At 44.4% G+C, this 20028-nt stretch overlaps 1 protein-coding gene across 3 annotated transcripts in view; it reads left to right on the forward strand.

Moving 5' to 3' along the window:
* Nucleotides 1-20028, forward strand: part of UXS1 (UDP-glucuronate decarboxylase 1) — a 474798-nt gene that overhangs the window by 141308 nt on the left and 313462 nt on the right. For all 3 annotated transcript variants that reach the window (XM_069636899.1, XM_069636898.1, XM_069636900.1), the window contains exon 6: nucleotides 15295-15475. In XM_069636899.1, coding sequence (XP_069493000.1) covers nucleotides 15295-15475 — 181 coding nt within the window. The remainder of the gene's footprint in view (nucleotides 1-15294; nucleotides 15476-20028) is intronic.

Below are 20028 nucleotides of genomic sequence, written 5' to 3' on the forward strand. Positions count from 1 at the left end.
AGCCAGGGCAGTTGAACCTGTGGGGAAATGGTTAGACATTGCAAAATGGAATAAGCCAAGGTAACCTGGGCCACGAAAGACTAGAACATATAAAACACAACCAGCATACAGGCCTGCATCACAACCAACACTGTTCCTCTAGGATCTGCACATAGAATAACACTAATGGGAGTCACCCAACAATCCTTTAAGTCTTGTGAAAGAGTGTCTGTTAGATCTGAATAATGGTGTGGCCAAGAACTTATACAGATGAAAGACACATCAGTGTTTGTAGTGGTATCCCCGAGACACTCCAAGCACAAGAGTACTTAAATCTACCCTCCCGTCTTCTCTCCTGTCTGCCCCCCATTCCCCCCAAGACTCACCCCCCCACCCCCCCCTGCCGCCACCGGCCCCACCCCTGTCCCCTCCCTTGACCTGGGCTCCCTTCCCCCAGCTCCCCCCCCTTAAAACCCTATGGTACTCAGTCTCACCTATCTTTTCTAACTGCTTTTCTATCGACTATCCTATCCCTCTCACTAAGTCTGGCAGGAAGAAGCTCAAAAGGGCTATCCTGGTCTTCAGCCCAGACCTCTATTGCTGATACCTATACCAGTGTTTCCTCCAGACAGACCCTTACCGTCATGCTCTGTCATTCCCTCTCCCGGCCTTTGGACTCCCAACATATTCTCTATTCTCTCTCCTTTTTCTTCTTCTCTCCTTTTTCTTCTTCTCGCATTAATGGTAGCATCTGGTGGGAGGCCCTCTTGGCCCCTTCCACTCCTCTAAGATCATCGTTCATGTCTACTTAAATGGCACTGTCTTGGTCCAGGGCCCTGGGGTCAATCTCATCCTCTTTGATAGACTCTTCCTGCGCCTTATCAACTTCTTCCTCTCCTGCTATCCCTTCTTACCCCTCTCTGTCTCCTATGCCTCCTCCTTCCTCTGTCACCTCTTTGACACCCACTGCTGCTTCTCTGGCCACCCTGTTACCTCTCCTCTGGCACGCTCTTCTCTCTCTCTGACTACACTGCCTTCTCTTCCTTCCTTCCTCCTCTGCCACCTCGAACACTTCCGCAGGTTATACCTCTGGGCTGTACCCCTCTCCCAAAGTCCTTCCAATGTGGCAACATGCTCCACATCGCTACTCTCGGCTCTCGTCAGCTGTCAAGCACTCCTCTGACGTCTCCTAGAAGAGCTTGATTTGGATGGTCTCTGTCTTACCGAGACTTGGTTCAAAGCCATCTGTGTCACAAGCTTCGACACTCTCCTTCCCGATGGCTACAAGATCCTCTCTGAACCCAGAACCAACCGTCCCGGTGGGGGTTTAGCCTTGATTTTTCCAAAGTGGATCCCTGCTTCTATCATTCCAATGCAGGACTACTCCATTGAATGGGTGATTTGCAGGCTGTGTATCTCTCCTGGCCTCTCCCACTGTGGCCAAGATCTACAGGCCGCCTGGCCAGGTTGCTCTTTTTCTCTCTGAGTGGGCTTACCGCTTCTCCTTGCTCCTTGCCTCTACCTCTCAACTTCTCCTCCTCTGAACATCCACCTGGATGCTACCAGCCCTTCTTCATGGCTCTTTCGCAACCTCTGTGATTCTCGCTCTATTCTGCCCTCTGGCCCGACACATTCAGCAGGCCACACCCTGGATGTTCTGATCTCCTCACACCTCCCCTTCTCCAACCCTCTCACCACTCCTCTCTCTTGGGGTGATCACTTTCTCCTTTCTTCCCACCCCTTTCTTTTTCCTGCAGGTCAAGTCGACTCCAGCACTGCCACCTACCTTCTCGGCCATCCGACCCATGTAGCATGTATCAGTTGAGGCTTTCGCCGCTACTTTCTCTCCTCCTCCTGCAACTTTGGCTGACTCGAGGGATCGTATCTCTCCAGCTCTGAAATCTCTTCAATGGTCGCTCAGATCCCAGTGGTACCAGTTCTCTAGCGGAAAGACGGATCTACTTTAGGTCCAGAGCAAGGTTGTGCAGGATATCCTGTGGTGGGCGTTCAAGGAGAATGTGTTGAAAGGGGAATCCTTTTGGCAACCGTGGCTGGACATAAGGGTAGTTACAGATGCCTTCCTCACATGTTGGGGGGCTCATGCTAACGATATAGCAATCGGAGGTCGCTGGTCTCCCATTTGAGTCCAAACTACACACCAATCTTTTGGAGCTGAGGGCAATCAACTAGCACTGATGGCCTTCGTGCCCTCTGTACAGGGAAAGATTGTCCTTTTTATAATGCCGGACACCGGACAACACTGTGTCCATGTTTTACCTCAACAAGAGAGGTGGTGTAGGGTCCCTACTACTGTGCAGCGAGGCAATGCAGCTCTGATTTTAGGCACTTCAAGAAGGAATCTTCCTCTTGGACGTTCACCTAGCCGGTGAGGAGAACATGGCAGCGGACGCTTTGAGCAGGCAGAGCAGTTTCCCACAAGTGGGAGCTAGCTCAGGACAACGTCGCATTTTGGGAACCCCCTCAAGTTGATCTGTTCGCATTCAGTGTCAACAGGAAGTATGACCTGTTCTGCTCCAGGGAATTTGTTCAGAGGAGCTTTGGGAAAGGTGTTTGTAGCGGACTGGGAGTTTCCTCTCTGTACGCGTTACCACCAGTCCCTGTCATTCTTAATTTCATCAGGAGGTTGAGCAAGTTCCTGGAAGCCCATGATCCTTACTGCCCCAGATTGGGCAAGGAGAAGGTGCTACTTGGGGATAGTATTTTAAGGTCCCTATTGTGATCCAATTTCTAAAGGGGTTAACTAACGGTCCCCCCCCACCCCCCCTGTCCCATTCATTCTTCCAGTTGTGAGAAACCTGAAAGTGGCTCACCCGGTAGTCCCCAGGGATTAGCCGTCTAGATGGCCAGGACACAGCCTTCGCTTTTGGATGCAGTTCCTGGGGGTGGACTATTGCAGGAGGATCACCTGGATGAGTGGTCTTCGGGGAGTGGAAGTGGTACACCGGAGGGTGAGACACGGTATCCCCTTCCTTGTTACCTTTGCCCCATCCTACAATGTAGGATACCTGGGTACTCCACCCCCCCCCACCCCAAACACTTTCTCACAGACCCGTGAGCGACAACGGACTAACACCAGAGCCGTATACCTGACATGTCCCAACACCATGGTCGGGCAATTACGGATCATGACACACACCTGACTTGCATCACACTTCCCAACACAGATAAAATGCGGAGCACGAAAGAACACTGAGCAAGGCAAAACAAATGAGGAAATGGCAGTTTTAAGATGGCAGTTTCATACAATGAGAGACAGCAAGACTGGAGAGAGTTGCAAGGAGGGACGCACCCTTGACCTATAAAGACTGTTACTTTCATGAACCTTCGAAAGTAAGAAACCGAAGACCAAGAACTAAAGCTAATCAAACATGCAGTGTGTCAGAGGCAACCAGGGCTCTCCCGCGTCTATAACCAAGGAGGGGAGGAACGATTGCTGCTGTGGTACTGTCCTTGGCTTCTACAACAAAGCGGCGTCCGAATAGAAAGCACAGCCGGTGAATCAGAGACTGATACCAACCAGTTTGTTTTTTTAAAGAAGGTTCCAAGCGGCAACATTGTATAACGAGAACAGTGTATTAAGCGACGCAAATACAATTGTCAGCCAAAAGAAATAGTTGAACTTTGTAACTGAACTTGGGAAACCAAAAGATACCATACACAGTGGTCCGGCACCACGTGGGTGCTCATTCGAAAGTCTCTGTTGGGTATCCAACTGATGAGTGGGAAAGAGATCGAAGTGGTCCTGCAACGAGTCAAGCTAAACCCTGTTCACATTTAAGTCTTCAATAGTTTAAAGTAAATCCAAATTGGTCCGAGCCCGGCTAAGGGAGACCAATTGAACCATGTTTAGAAGGGATCTGAGCCCAGCAGAGGGGTATCCAACTTAAACATTGATGAGAACACGCATGTATTGGTTCTGGTACAGCAGGCCCTCTGTCACAAGTCTTGCGAAAAGTAAAGAGATTTGGACACAAGGTCCTGAACTGGGAAAATGGAACTATCTTTGTGCTGCCGAAGTCAGTGTCTGCTTTGCTCGAGTGGCCTGCCTTGTCCCGCGGGGAAGGGACGCCAATGGCCCTAGCATCCCGACATATATTTTTGTGAACAATTCTTCCTTTTTCATGAACTTGTGAACCTCCTCTATGACCCTAGGGTGTGCAGACATTGCTGAACCAGCCCCGTGTATCGCTACGCAGTAAGCCCAAATGCACTCCTAGTGGGGACAAAAGTCCAAAATCTGATTCACTAAACACAATTGGTGACCTTACTCCCCGTGCGGGTCACCCAATTCTTAAATTGTAAAATACTTTCCTCAAACAGTGATAATTCAAATAGCAAAAAGCCGATAGCATAGATCTACAGACTTAAATTCTTATTTCTTAGAAAAAATACACACAGGTATTTGTTATTCGAACAAGCTTGTGTCATTAACCAACATATTTTCCGTCACATTGTTTGTGTTCAAGTGTACAAAGTAATATCCAAACATCATACTGTTCATATTCAAATGTTTAGAGTAATATTATAAAATTCACACGTTTCTAGGGCGTGTCAACAGACTTTAGTGTTTACAAAACTTCACACCGCAGTCTATTGAAATAACTCATGTAACCACAAAGCTCATTGTTGATGTTCCTACAACCAACGTGTTTCGGATCACTGATCCATCTTCAGGGTTTGAGCTTCTGTGTTCCTAGTAAAAAAAAAACTCTACTTTCAACAGGCCCTGCAGGGTAATGAAAATGAACATTTCAAGATGGGGGGGGGCAATCTAATTCTATTTACATTGTTAGAGTGGTTATGAAAAAGTACTGACCCCTATGATGCTGTAAGGAGGAGCAATATTGGACCTATTGGGAAAGATGAATATCATACTAATCAGACACCAAGAATACTGATCAATCTCTAAATATCGAAAAAGGTCAAGAGAAACTCACCCAGCCATCATGGCATATTTCCTTAAAAACTGGGTATCAGCGAATTGCAGTCGAGTGCAACTCTGAAACTAGCATAAGTGGCTAAGTTCAGTATGAAAATAATCATGCTTTATTTTAATGGAGAGCCTGTGTAGGCAGACTTCTTGGCAGAATAGAAAAATATGGGGAATTACTACAGGGAGTACAAAAGAAGATAGTGTAAGTTCCTCCTATTGCCCTCCCTAATGCTGTGAGTTAATGTGGCCATTGCATAAAAGTAGCCAAATTGAAACCCTATTGCCAAAGGTCTAAAAGATTGTGACCATAAAACTTATCTTGGTGGGCGCGTTATACTTAAGGAGTATTATCTTAACAGACAATATAGTTGTGTAAGCCCCAAAAGTCTGAGGTGTTGACCCTACCGCAATCAATAATCCCCCAATGTTACTCCGTGTCACGTTCATTATTCAGTGTTCCCCTTCAGTGATAAAATGTCAAGCAATCACCCGATCCGTAGCAGAATTCAATGACGCGCTGTAAAGCAGCGCGTCCAGCTTACCTAGTCTCCGGAATGTACACACAAGGCAACCGTAGCAAAACACGCAGCTCGACTGTGTTTAAAACGTCGCCAAGGCTACCATGCGCATGCGCGCAGGCAGCCTCCATCTTGGTGTGGGCCTGTAGTGTGGCATCGTTACTATGACAACAGCTATCAGATCTAGATCAGACCGATTCCGATACGGTCAATAAGAGTGTGTACAAGGAGTGCTGCCTGGTGCACACGCCTTGTCAATACCGCCGGGGCTGGCAGAGGGAAATAGAGAAAGTCAAAGAAATGGACAGTGTCTATGGATGCTCAAGTAACCTTTGGGGGCAGCAACACGTGCCTTGGGGCACACACCCACAGTCTGAGCGGATACATGGCTTGCTCCCCTGGCACTCGCACCCCTCCTATAGAAGTTTGTTAATGTCTGTGACCACTCGGGGACAATAATAGAAGAGTTTGCCTAAACCGAGGGAATAGTTAGGACATATACAGAGGGGAGCATGCGAGGGGGCACAACCACAGTCCAACAGAATCTGTGGTGTGCCCCCACGACATGCCCCCTTCAATTAAAGTAGCCATTCTCTACAAGGAATCCCATCAGTGTTTAGAGAGACAACCTTGTCAGATTAAAGGGGGATGGGGGCTACCATTGTTAGCTCCTTATTACCCCACAGGCATCCTCAACAACAAATCATACGTTTTTATAAATGAACCAGTCCAATATCCCTACCCACAATGGATATAACAATATTATCAACATTCAGATATTACAGCAGTGACATGGGTTGTAACACAGCGGTAAACACAGTGAAAATCTAAGGCATGTCTACAGATGTAGCCAGTCAGTGTCCCAAACATTAGCATTCAAATATTGTTACAACCGTGACATAGGTTATACCACAACGGAAAGCAAAAAGTGAAAACATGAAGCATGCCTTGAAATGCAGTAAGTCAATGTCTCCAGTACATCGCATGATATATCTTGGTCTATCCAATTACAGATCAGGCAGGTTAACAGAACCAGGGTTACACAAAGCACATCAGGTCAAACTCTGTATTCATGCTGCTAGGGCTTAATGAGTCCAGAAGTTCAATCCATAGAATTTCGCGTTGTAGTAATTTTCGTTGTAAATCACTTCCCCTGCTACCAGCTGTTTGTTACCTGCTCAAGAATAACACATTTCAATTGCGCAGTAGTATGTCGTGCTTCGACAAAGTGCATGGGTACAGGGGATTTCTGACTTTTGGTATGAATACTGGACTTATGTTCTGTCCATCTTGTTTTCACTTTCCTAGTGGTCATCCGTACATAGTAAAGCCCACAAGGGCATTTTGGAGCGTAGATCACTTTTTGTGTATCACATGTACAGGAATGCTTCAACAAGATTGGTTTGCCTGAATGGGGGTGAGCTATGCTGTTGCCTATCATGATGTTCCCACAGTGTTGGCAGTTATGGCGTGGTATCATGCCCTTTAATTGAGTCAATGAAGGAGGTAATGGCACTTCTGCTTTGACCAGACTCTTGCGCAGAGAAATGCTGTTTCTGTTTGCAAACGTGGGGAGTTTTTGAAATAATTGTTGCAATTGTGGATCCATTCTCAACATCAGCCAGTTCTTTTGTATTGCCCTCTTGATCTTCATGCTCTGCATCGAGTTCATGCTCTGCATCGAGTGGGTTGTGACATTAACTAGTGATTTTTTGGGTTTAGTTGATTTTGGCACAAGTAATGTTTCCCTGTCAACATCTCTCACTTTCCCAGCCACTTCTGCAATCAGAGTAGGACTATACCCTCTTGAGGTGAACTTAGTTTGCAGTAAGGAAGACTGACGCTCATATTCCGAACTGTCCGAAATGTTCCTTCTATAGCGCAGAAACTGGCTAAGTGGGACACTATCAATAGTTCTTTGTAGGTGGAAGCTGGTGGCCAGAAGCTGACTATTCCGTTCTGTCTATTTAGTGTAGACTGTCTCCAGTGAATGTTCACCTGCATATATCTCCACATCCAGAAAGTGAATCATTGCATCATTTGTCTCAGTGATAAACTTTATGCGGGGATGCATCTCATTCTTCATCGAATAGAAGTCCTGTAGTAGTTCTTGAGGGCCTGTCCATATCCCAAAGATATCGTCAATATACCATACGTATATTGACAGATGTCTCATCCACCTTGATGATAGAACATGTTCATACTCCAAGTAGTACACACAGGCATTTGCATAGCACAGTGCCATGGCGGCTCCCATACTCGTGCCCGATGTCTGCAGAAAGAAGTGATCATGGAATTTGAAAAATATTGTTCATGAGAACCCATTTTAACAAGGTAAGGACAAACCGCTTGTCCCGATGGCACTTTTCTGTTCTTAATAGTAGCCATTCAGTTGCCTCTCTACCGGCTTCTTGCACAATGTTTGTATAGTGATGTCATGTCCATAGTGAACAGCAAATCTCTCCCTTTCACAAACTGCACATTCCTCAATTTTTGTAGAAAGTGCATACTGTCTCTGATGTAAGTTGCGGTGTCCTGAATCAAGGGTTGCAGAATCTTGTCAAGGTACTGAGCCAGCGGTTCAAGGAGACTGTCTGTATCCGCAATAATAGGGTATCCTGGTGGTTTAATCAGCCTCTTGTGTATCTTCGGTAGCATGTACATCACTGGTATAATTGGATGTTTGTTCTCTAGGATCAGACGGGTTTTTTCAGAGAACTTCCTTTTCCTCCGCCACATCTAGTACTTCCTGGATGAGGGCTTGTACTTTCTCCGTCGGGTTAAAGGACAGTTCTCAGTAAGTTTCTCCATCTTTCAACTGACGTTCGATTTCCTCAAAATAATCTTGTTCATGAGGACAAGTGCTCCTCCTTTGTCAACTGGTTTGAATATTATATCCTTATCGTCCAAGAGGTTCTTAAGTGTCAGGCGTTGCTTGCTGGTAAAGTTCCCTTGTCCCTTGGTCTTGAATTGTAGTTTCTTAAAGTCCTGCAATACCGTTTTTTTCGAAGGTAGCGAGGACATGAATCTGCACTTGTGGATTGAATGTGCTCTTAGCATTCAATTCAAGAAATCTATGGGGTTCTTTAGCGATGCCGTCTTCGTCCAGAGAGTCAAAGATCTTTAGCTTAAGTTTTCTCATAAATCAGAGAGAAAATTTCTTCAGAGTAAAGTACTGTTGTTCTTCGGCACAAAGGATAGACCTTTCTATAAGACTTGTAATTCCATTTTCGATAGATGGTATGAGGAGATGTTAACTACTAAGTTTTCTTTATCGCCTTTTTCCTCTGTGGGTTTTTTCTTCTTTCCTCCTTCGGATTGGTTTTTGTCTAAAATATCAGTCTTGCTTGCCACTTCATCAATACTTTCAGGTCTAAGTAGTACCTCTGTGCTCTGACCAGGAGCGGATCTAGTTTGGTGCTAGATGCGTCTGAAGATGTATTGTCCGCTGACGTCGGTCCTGGTTTAGGAAGGAGTTCGACCAAAATAGGGTTTACTCTGACAGTGACCGGAATGCTCTTGCCAGCTGTAAACCATATCTAACCTATAATCTTGCGTATTGCGTCTGAATTTCCTGATTATTTTTTTTCACTTCCAGTTCTTGTTTATAACTGGCTAGTTTCTGATTCGTATCCTCCAGAATCTGTTTTAGCTGGTCCACAGTGTATCATTTACTCAGTTTTAATCCCTTTGATGTCCTCATTTAGAGTCGTCAGTTGCTGCTGCCCAAGCGTTACTTGAGCATCCATTCACACTGTATGTCTATTTCTTTGACTTTCTCTATTTTTCTCTGCCAGCCCCGGTGGTATTGACCGGGCATGCGCACTAGGCGGCACTCCTTGTACACACTCTTTCCGGCTGTATCGGAATCGGTCTGGTCTAAATCTGATAGCTGTTATAGTAACAATGCCGCACTACGGACCCACACCAAGATGGAGGTATGTCGCCATGGCTGCCTGTGCGTGGTAGCCTTTGGCGACGTTTTAAACAGTCGAGCCGCACCTTTTGCTGCAGTCGGCTCGTGTGTACGCTCCAGAGTCTAGGTAAGCTGGATGCACTGTTTTACAGCACGTCATTGAATTCAGCTATGGATCGGGTGATTGCTTGACATTTTATCACTGAAGGTGAACACTGAATAATGCACGTGACACAGAGTAACATTGGGGGATTATTGCTTACGGTAGGGTTAACACCAGACCTTTGGGGCTGACACAACTATATTGTCTGTCAAGATAATGCTCCATAACTATAATGCGCCCACCGAGATACGTTTTATGGTCACAATCTTTTAGACCTTTGGCAATAGGGTTTCACTTTGGCTACTTTTATGCGATGGTCACATTAACTCAATGCATTAGGGAGGGCATTAGGAGGAATTTACTACAGTGAGTACAAAAGAAGATCGTGTTATTCCCCGTATTTTTCTATTCTGCCAAGAAGTCTGCCCACACAGGCTCCCCATTAAAATAAAGCAGGATTATTCTCATACTGAATTTAGCCTCTCTTGCTAGTTTCAGAGTGACGCTCGACTGCAATTCACTGCTACCCAGTTTTTAAGGAAATACGCCATGAAGGCTGGGTGAGTTTCTCTTGACCGTATTCCACATTTGGAGATTGATCGGTATTCTTGGTGTCTGATTATTATGATATTCATCTTTCCCAATAGGTCCAATATTGGTCCTCCTTACAGCATCATAGAGGTCAGTACTTTTTCATGACCACTCTAACAAAGTAAATAGAATTAGATTGGCCCCGTCTTGAAATGTTTATTTTCATTACCCTGCAAGGCCTCTTGAAAGAGTTTTTTTTACTAGGAACACGGAAGCTCAAACCCTGAAGATGGATCAGTGATCCGAAACGCGTTGGTTGTAGGAACATTAACAATGAGCTATTGTGGTTATGAGTTATTTCAATAGACTGCGATGTGAAGTTTTGTAAACACTAAAGTCTGTTACGCCCTAGAAACTTGTGAATTTCATTGTTTGTTTCAACCCAACCACGTCAGTTGGCATATTACTCTACACATTTGAATATGAACAGTATGATGTTTTGATATTACTTTGTACACTGGAACACGAACAATGTGACGGAACATGGTTAATAACACTGGCAAGCTTGTTCGAATAACAATAAATGCCAGTGTGTATTTTTTTTGTACGAAATAAGATTTTAAGTCTGTGAAGATATATATGCTCTCAGCTTTTTGCTTTTTGCTATTTGAATTATCACTGTTTAAGAAAAGTTTTTTACGATTTAAGAATTGGGTGTCCCTCACAGGAGTGAAGTCACCAATTGTGTTTAGTGAATCAGATTTGGGACTCTTGTCCCCTTAGGAGTGCATTTGGGCTTACCGCGTAATGAAAGACAGTGCTGGTTCTGCGTTTTTCTTTCGTCCAAAGTGGCCTTGTGACTATAGCCCGTCTGCACCTGAAGTTGCTATTATAGAACATAAAGACACCATTCAAGAGATGAAATATTTTTTATGAAAAAAGAATAAGCTCTCTGAGATATTTTACAGGTCTGTGCACCCCTATTCTGTAGTCTTTTTGTGCAGACATTGCTGCCACATTATCATAGCTTCCAGATTCATTTATTTAGCTCATTTTACTTAGATGGCAGGCAGACAGTCAGCGTTCAGGCACATTATTTTCCAGAGTGGCCCGCCTGGCAGAGGTTGCCCTTTTGGTGGCAGAAACTGTGTTTTAAGTCCATTGGCAGTGTCGCTCTTTTAGGATTTACCATATTGGTAGAAGTATTCTCATTACTGTTACCACCAACCTGGCGATAATACTGTAATTGGGTGTAAATGCTAATGTGCCCGCTTGCGTTGGTGATAATTTTCCCCAGTGATGTTTATACATGGAATACCTCAGACTATAATGACCTCCTGAGTATTAGGAATGTTTTTATGCATGAACCTGATGAGCATGCCGATTTGTGTGATCTGGATGTACTGTCCTGGAAGATTTTTTCTTGTGGCCCTATCAATCGGACTAATAGGCAAACTTCAATCTCTTTTTTATTTCTTTCTAAAGAGCCCTGGGATGCTTTTCACAGGAAGCTGGTGCTCCTTAAAATGATGTCGTCCTCACTAAATTATTTGTCTCTTCCCAACCAAGAGGGTTTATTTCCATTCGTTAAACTTGGAGATCATGCTTACTCATCAGATGAAATATGACAGCATTGCCAGGTCTCCAAGAGTTTAAAGTGCTATTGAGAATAATCCATTCAGAACTGGACAACTGTTACTCATGGAAGCCTTCAAGAAGCTGAAAGGCATTCCCTTTGCCAACATTCTCTGTGCTAACTCTGTTTGGGCATGTGGAATGAATGAATGAATGAATGGGTGTAGGGCTGAAATAATCCATGCTTTACATGATGTTGGTTGGTTTGGGAGATTGACAAAATGTGTATTGTGTGCATACGTTTCTCCCTATGTATTTGTGGGTGCCGCTTTGTGATGCGTTTGTGTGTTTTGGAAGGAGGCTAGCATTAAAGAAACATTTATTTCCTAGGTGGCTGATGTGAGATTGAAATCTCTGGCGCTGGGTGAATGTGGGATGACTCCAAGGTTATGAGGCAGAGATTGAGTGTAAGGCAGGGTCAGGCTCTTGTAGCCTCTGTTAAAGAAGACTTGGAATGTCTGTTAAACCTGATAAATGACTGAGCTTGTTGAATCCCTTTGTTGATGTTCAGGCTAATTAAAAAATGAGCCAGATAGTGATGAATCAGCTACTTTTTGCATATGTGTAGCCGTATTTCGGAACTATTGTAATTTTGCTACACATAAAAATAATCTTTGTGGTTTGGATTGACTAGCGAAGACTTTAGGAGTGCCCCCTGCTATTTATTGTGATGCAGAAATTAGTGCATTATGATGAACACGCTAGTATACTGTAAGCCATTTTGTAGAAGCAAAAAAACCTTTGAGATGGAGAGCTTTTAAGTGTTTCTTTTTAATAGCTTGAGTTTTCCATGCTGCTTTGTAAATTTGTTCAACATGTTTGTTGCATTACATTAAGTATGCTTTGTGATTTATTATTACTAAGGTCTATATCTGCCACTATTCATGTGGTTACAGAATGCTGCCTTGGATTGGGCGTCTTGTATACTAACCTTTACAATGCCCCTTCATACCATCATAGATGCCATTATGAAAAGGAATGATAAAGCCAATTGGTGTGGATGTGTAAATGTAAAGGGTACTTATTTCGCTGTATCAACAACACTCGCGAAGCCAAACCCATTGCGTTTGTCAATGCATGGTTTTTGTTGCAGGAGAAACCGCTTTTCAAGCGGGAGGGTCTACCACGTGTTCCCAGGCGTTTAGTTTTCCGGACACAACAGCATGAAGTATTGTTTCCATGTCTGTTTCTGACGTTCTTGTTGCTTTTAACACTGCCAGTAATTAGTTTTGTTTTTGTGGGAGCCTTTTAAGGTGGTTTGTTACACTAAGATGAAATGCAGCCTACAGTAATTTCCCTTTTTCGAAAAAGTAAACTACATTCCTTCTCAATGGCATCTCTTTCCCAACCCTCACTCCAGTCATAACCTCTGGAATAAATAAAATTTCCTTTGTCCGCAGACTGTCGTTTAAAACAGCTCCACTCAGCTGAACCCCTATAAAAGACTGTCCAATTGCTAACCCGCTGTACTGTGGAAACAATCCAGAAGTCCTCTCTTTTCCACGTGCTTCCTCAAACACTTCCTTTGGCACTGTGAATGAAGGGGCTTGGGCATGGGGTAGAGGCTGGGCATGAGTGACGGATCAAAAGGACAGAACATGGGTGCAGAGCAGGGCGTAGCATAAGTGAGGTGCCATTATGTTGACCACCCCTGTGCACCCAAACCTCTCAACTCTGCATATGAGTTTGTGGAAGCACAGTACGTATCCTTATAGTTGGGACTGTTCGAGCTAGGTAGTTGGCTAAAGCTGTAAGGGATGCAATTAAAATGCCTGGTAAACAAGTTGCTGCAGCGTAATCCAGATCTAGCCTTTTAGACGCCAACATTTCTGCTGAGGCCTGAAGTTGGAAACGTTTAAAAAAGACCATATTGTTCAAGAGACTGCAGACTATGCTAAAAAGAAACAAATTGACTAAAATTCCCAGTTAAGTTGTCAAATGTCTTCACTGGATCTTTCAGCCATATTGATTTAGTTAGTGCTTCATCACATATATCCCACCATGTTAGTAGTATCTCTGTCAGGGTTTGAAGTGCATGCTTTTTTCAGCAAAGCCATTGAGAGAAACTGTTTAGGACTTGGATTTCTCCGTCCATTCTTTTGTATGCTTCTAGAATCTTCCACAAGCAAGAGAATAGACCTTCCGGATTAAGAGCGCGTGTAAAGTATTTCCAATAGTGACCAATGTATTAGTACTTCATGAGACTGCTCTTCTCTTAGACTGTAGCCCAAGTGTGCGATCTGGCTAGGAAATAGAGTACCACGTTTTATGCATGAATAGTACAGGTGTGGGGGCCACATACACAAAGTAGCTTCTTGAATGTGTTTTGCTATTTCAGGGTGCTCCAGTCTTTTCTTCGCAGCGATGTACATCCCACAAACATCAGAAACTAAGTGGATGTAGTCTTTAGGTCCCAATTCTGAACATCTTTTTTGCGATTTGCCATCAATTCTACCTGGTGAAATGTGATATAATTGAACCAGAATGGGTGCATTTGACAGTTATTCATTTATCAGTTCTGTGGGCACTGCTCCATCTGGCAGACATTTCAAGTAATTCTGCGAAGAAATATGTGGTGGTTGTGTGCATAAACTGTAGAATTCACCTCCAAACTCAGACCTTTGTTCTCCTCGGTAAAGAGTGAGGCCTTTGAAGAAAACCCAATCCCTTCACCTATACTACCTTACTGGCAGATTTGTTTTTTATTTCTGCGTTCCCAGGTGAGATAATCTGATGGAGGACTTGGTTATTGTGGGAAGCTAACATGAGCACATAGATACATGGCGTGTTCTGACATCTTAATGTACAAATTCTTTCTTGAAACTATGACCATAAGCAAAGTATTTGTGTGCTGTCTTGAATACTGGGGAACTGGTACCATGTTCTTTTTGGCCTTTATGTTCCCCTTTGATTATGAACTTAGATTTGTGGTTGTGTCCTCCTCAGGAACAAAGTACATTTTGGAGGAAAGAAGGGGATACTATAAATGTTTACTTAATACACTGACAGTGTTTAACTGTGATTTATGGTTTGTGGCACACACTTGCTCTGGGCTGCCCCATCTCTCATCTAAGGACTAGAAACAAAGAATAAGCTAGCCAGTGGAGGTCAAAGTTCTATTAGTGGTGATCAAGTTGACGAGGAGAGTATACAAGTCTGAGAAAGTGGTTTACTGTCATAAAGCAGCCTTTCATTGGATGACTGGTGAGTATTTCACCCTCTATACAGTTCACGGAAACAAATCAGGAATGCCATTGTTTTGGAAATCCATTTTCGGTGTCCACTCTTAATTTACAGCTTCCATTGCCTTGTTATGTGTAGGCTTGCAGCATTCTTAAGAGGTGAGAATGGAATAAAGGCCTATTGAAAGCGTGCACTTCACCTTCCCAAGACCTTTGCCACAGCATCTACAATACAAAGCTGCTTAATTTGGCAAAGATACTTTTATAATCTGATTGCGCTTAATTCAGCTTGTGCTAAGGCTTGATTTGTTGATGGAAATACTTAACTAATTAGATGTTTTTGGTCAAAGAGACTTGGAAAATGTAGGTATCTACCATTGTGACTAAATTGAAAGATTGTCCAAACTGCACTGGTTTGTTTGGGGGGTGTTTATTGAATTTGCTGTAAATATTTCATACACGCTGTCCTAATGCAGATAACTGGAGGAGCAGGGTTTGTGGGTTCTCATCTTACTGACCAACTAATGATGGATGGCCATGAAGTCACAGTTGTGGACAACTTCTTTACGGGCAGGAAAAGAAATGTGGAACACTGGATTGGTCATGAGAACTTTGAGCTAATCAACCATGATGTTGTAGAGCCACTCTACATTGAAGGTCAGTTGTCAAGCTGTATGTGGATCAATGTTTCTATTGCAGTAATTACACTTGTAAATGATTCCCATATTTAACCAGCATCTAGTTTATTAAAGGCTGTTTTGTTATTTAATGTACCTTCAAATGTCATGCAAATGAGTCCAGGTTTCAATTTGAATCTCAGTTTTAAAACCACCTACAAATCTCTTGACTACCTTTTTGGTTTCCCTCCTCGCTGCCAACCCACCAAAAGATAATGCCTTGAATACTTGCCGTTAATCTGCATTGCTCCATCTTGACTACTTGGGTTGAATCCCACCTCGCAAAAAATGTCCTTCAACATTTTTTCATGCACTATTCTGGCACAAGGGTTCTTATTCCCATTATCTCATTGTATAAAGGAAGCTACATTCCAGCAAGCCTCTTTATTTTTACAAGCCAAAATCCTCATGAAACTCTCAGCGATAAAATGGGACTTAAGGGCAGCAGCAAGGAGGAGTCTAACTAGGAGTAGCAGGGATTGATATGATAGTTTATTATGATAGTTTATTGATATAGCGCCTATACACAATGTGTTTCAAAGCGCTTCAAGGCAAGGGAGGGAACAAGGGAAAATTGATGCCATTCTTACAGGCCATGAACAGTAAGGATGTGAAATTAACTACTGTAATATTACAAGTATGTTGAACATTTTTAAAATTAATATTATGAATTATGACTAGATTTGTAAAGGTTGTTTTAACCATTAACATTATTATATATTTTTTTTAACTATGGTACTCGGCCTGACGACATTTCAAGAGCTAAGACAAAGATAAGGAAGGGTGGGGGAGAGTGGGAAGGAAATGGAAACAGACGGGCAACTACCGTACTAGGCCTGACGACATTTCTGGTAGAGCCGGAGAAAACAAAAGATGAGGGAGAGGGGCGCAGAAAGGGAGGGCAGGAACAAAACAAGCGACTATCGTACTAGGCCTGATGACATTTCAGATAGTGCTGGAGGGCGTGGGGTAGGAAAAGTAAGGTGGGGGGGGAGAAGACAGACTAAGTTGCTATCATACTAGGTCCAGGGACAATTCTGATAAGAGTAAGTGCATAGAAGAAAGTGAGGGGAGGAGGACAGGAGATGGGGAAAGGGAGAGGAGTAGGAGAGAACAGAGAGTAAGCGGTTAAAAAGAGTGGAGAAACAAGAGGGGAGAGCGAATACAACTGCAGAAGTCAGTAGTATCACAATAGTGTTGCAAGCAAGGATACAAGATGAGGATGGGAACAGCATGATTCCGGTTCTCCATATGTACAAGATGCAAAGGAAGTCTAGCATGAGAGTTGAGAAAGGGTGACGCACTGTAAATCGATGAAGTCCACAAAAGTCCAATCCAGCATTGGCCACAAGACGGTGATGGTGAAACCAGAATCTATCAGGACAGACTCCTGCAGAAGTAGGCTGGAGCAGGATACAAGAATCAAGCAAAACGGGCAACACCTATGTGCAAGAAGGGGGTCGGGGGGCACAAGGAAACATCACGGTGGGACCAGAGGGGTGGGTATGGCCTGTGGGGAAAGAGGCAGTAAACGCATGTTGGTGCATGCTTACATGCTGTCTGAGCAGGGGCCTGGGCCCTGGGTCCTCGTGGTCCAACTTTCTTCGTCAACCCTTCACTTCAGACGCCTGAGAGAGAGACGCCCTTTATCTAAGAGTTAAGAACAGGAAGGAAGAGACAGGGCTAAGAAGGCGGGCGGTGCTTAGTCCAGGTGACCTAGATCTACTTGCACCTGCTCTCCATCTGCAAAGGAAAAGAGGCTGGAGGGCTCATTAAGAAGGGAAGTTAGGCACAGATTGCTTTAGTGTAATCTAAGCCTTGTGCACTACCACCACGTCCCTCCTCCTGGTGTAGTCCTTGCTGCGTGTGCAATACTAAAGCTTTGGGGGCCAGCAGGCTTGGATGAGAGGAATGGGCCACAGACCCAATAGGGTGAAATGAGTCCCAATTCTGACAAAATTCCATACCAACCATGCATGCATGCATGCATGCATATATGGTTGATGATGAAAGGTAAGTACATTTGATGAGGAAAAGGGGCAAAAAAGATGTAAGCGGACCCCCACTAAGAAATAAATGGCAAATATGCTTATTGCACAAATGACAAACAGTCACACATGTAATTTTATTCAAAATGCTATTGACCAGCAAATTCGCAGCTCTCAATTTCCTATGCCATATATAATTAGGTAATCCGTCCTGTTCTAGTCTTTGCATTCTCTGATCATACTCATAAAAGACGCAGTCGGTGGTATTGCACTTAATTACTGCTTCCAAAGAGCTGGGTTTGTGACGATACTGGATCGAAGGCTTCTAAATGTGTTCCTACTAAAAGGCAAATTCAAGATGGCAACTCTGACCCAGATTTTTCAAGCCCTCGACCTGCTTGGCTAGTTGGTGGCACTGGACTTTCAGGAGCCTACTTCCTATGTTTCAGGTGAATGGGCATATGGAAGTACCTGAGGTTCGTAGTGGGCCAGCATCACTACCAACAACCGGACCTTGAACTGGATTTGGGTTTGTTTGCCCGTAACGGAACAGTTCGGTGCCAAAAAGACTGTAGCTAACCTGACTGTTGGGTCAAACAACCCACACTAAATGCCTCCCCAAGCATACCCTACAAATGCACCCCTGTGTGCCGCCGACTCCCCGCAACACTGGTTCCCTTCACATAATTGCTTGGGAAACATCACTGCAGGGACCTTTAGCTTTGTTCTTCTTACTTTGTGGGGGTCACCCCTGCAATCCCTGTTCCCATTATAGTGAGAGCGGGGGACACCGCCGCACCCCCGTTCCCCTTGTTTGCTATAATGGTCATGTATGGCATATTTGATCGAATTTTTGGTTGTACAGCCTAAATTCGATCAAATGTACCATACATAGTTTTTTTTATCGCTCTTTTCTGGTATTTCCCCTGCTGTTCAGTCTTTCTTCAGCAACAAGGGTTTTCACCAAGCTGCTGGCTAGCAGCTCACCTTAGGACAGAGGGCACCCATGTCTTCCCCACCATGACGACTGGTTAGTCTAAGCTCACTCCCTTGACCTGTGTCAGAGCATCTGCTTCATGTTTGCAGTCTGTTGCACAGCTTGGGCTTCTCCCTGAACTTCAAAAGAATCTCAGGTTTTGCTGTCCCGGTCCCTACAGGAAGCCTTGGACACTCGCCTGGGCAGGGAATTCTTGGCTGAGTGGGGACGCTCTCCTGGATGGTCTTCAATCGTGGGAACAAGTTCCTGCCTCAATCTTTCTGTGCTTACTGGGCCTCACAGCCTGTGGCATCCTGGTGGTTCCGAAAGCCAGGCTGGGCATGAGTCCACCTCAGTGGCTCCTTCTTTGACAGAGGTTACAGTTTCAGGACCACGTGTCGTACCTTTTTTGCAAGTATCGAGCCGGGTGTCTCAAGACCTTGTATGGTGGTCCCAGAGACAACTTGCTGAGGGCAGTGTTTTGTCAATGCTTGACTCAAGTGACGGTGCTCAGCAATGCATCTGACTGGTTGGGGTGCTCACCTGTCAGACTTGGCATTGAGCAGACTGTGGTCTCCCTCGGTCTTGAGCACTTCAATTTGCTAGCATTACGAGCAATCTGGCTGGCCCTCCCTCCCCTTTGTGAAGGGGAGGACTGTATTGATCCACACCATCTCAACAATCAAGGTGGAGTTGGGTTCTTGGCACTATGCAGAGAAGCAATGAGGTTCTGGGCTTGGGAGAATGTTGTTCTTTTGACGGCTGCCCATCTTGCGGGAAGAGAGAATGTCATGGCAGATGCCTTGAGCAGACTGCTTAGACCGCCCACAAATGGGAGCTCTGCCAAGAAGTTTAGAGATGTTCTCGTGCTGGCGGCTCCTCAAGTGGATCTCTTTTCTTCCACTGTGAACAAGAAGTGCATGTTTTTCTGCTCCAGGGAAATTACTAGTTGGTGAGCTCTGGGCAATGTATTGACAGTCAATTGGAAATTCAACCTCCTTTTTGTGTTCCCAACGATTCCGGTCATTCTGCTTGTTCTCAGAGGATTGCGCCTTGTTTGGGACCACGTTGATGCTGATCCCTCCGAAGTACGTGGTGCCAGGAGTTGCTGGACATGTTGATCTGTCCTCTGTGGTGAACCAGAAGGGCGGATGATTGCGAGTCATGTTTCAAGGGTTTTGTTAAAAAGAAAAGGAATCTATTGCTTAACTTATATTTCTACAAGGGAAGTTTCCCACCTAACAAAATAAAAGCGAAGGGTGGTTGCTATAGTCCAAATTATAACTCTTTAGTCCAAATTCTATCCAGCTGACTGGCCCTACCGCTATAGAAAATGAATCTAAGTGATCCGACCACGGCTGATTTTGCCTCGGCCCGAAAGTCTGCATGAGAAAGGTGCGAACTACCAAAAAGTGTGCACCTTTCACATGCGAACACACTTGCATACTAGGGGAGTTGCAGGGGAAACCCCCGCAGTCTTTTTTCTTTTTTTCTTTTTTTTTTTACTTGCCTGCAATGCTACCACCAAAGGTTCGAACTTTTGGTGTTCGAACCTTTGGTGGTAGCATT

Source organism: Ambystoma mexicanum, chromosome 7p (genome assembly GCF_040938575.1).
Source record: "Ambystoma mexicanum isolate Mex_15411 chromosome 7p, UKY_AmexF1_1, whole genome shotgun sequence".
Lineage (NCBI taxonomy): Eukaryota > Metazoa > Chordata > Amphibia > Caudata > Ambystomatidae > Ambystoma > Ambystoma mexicanum.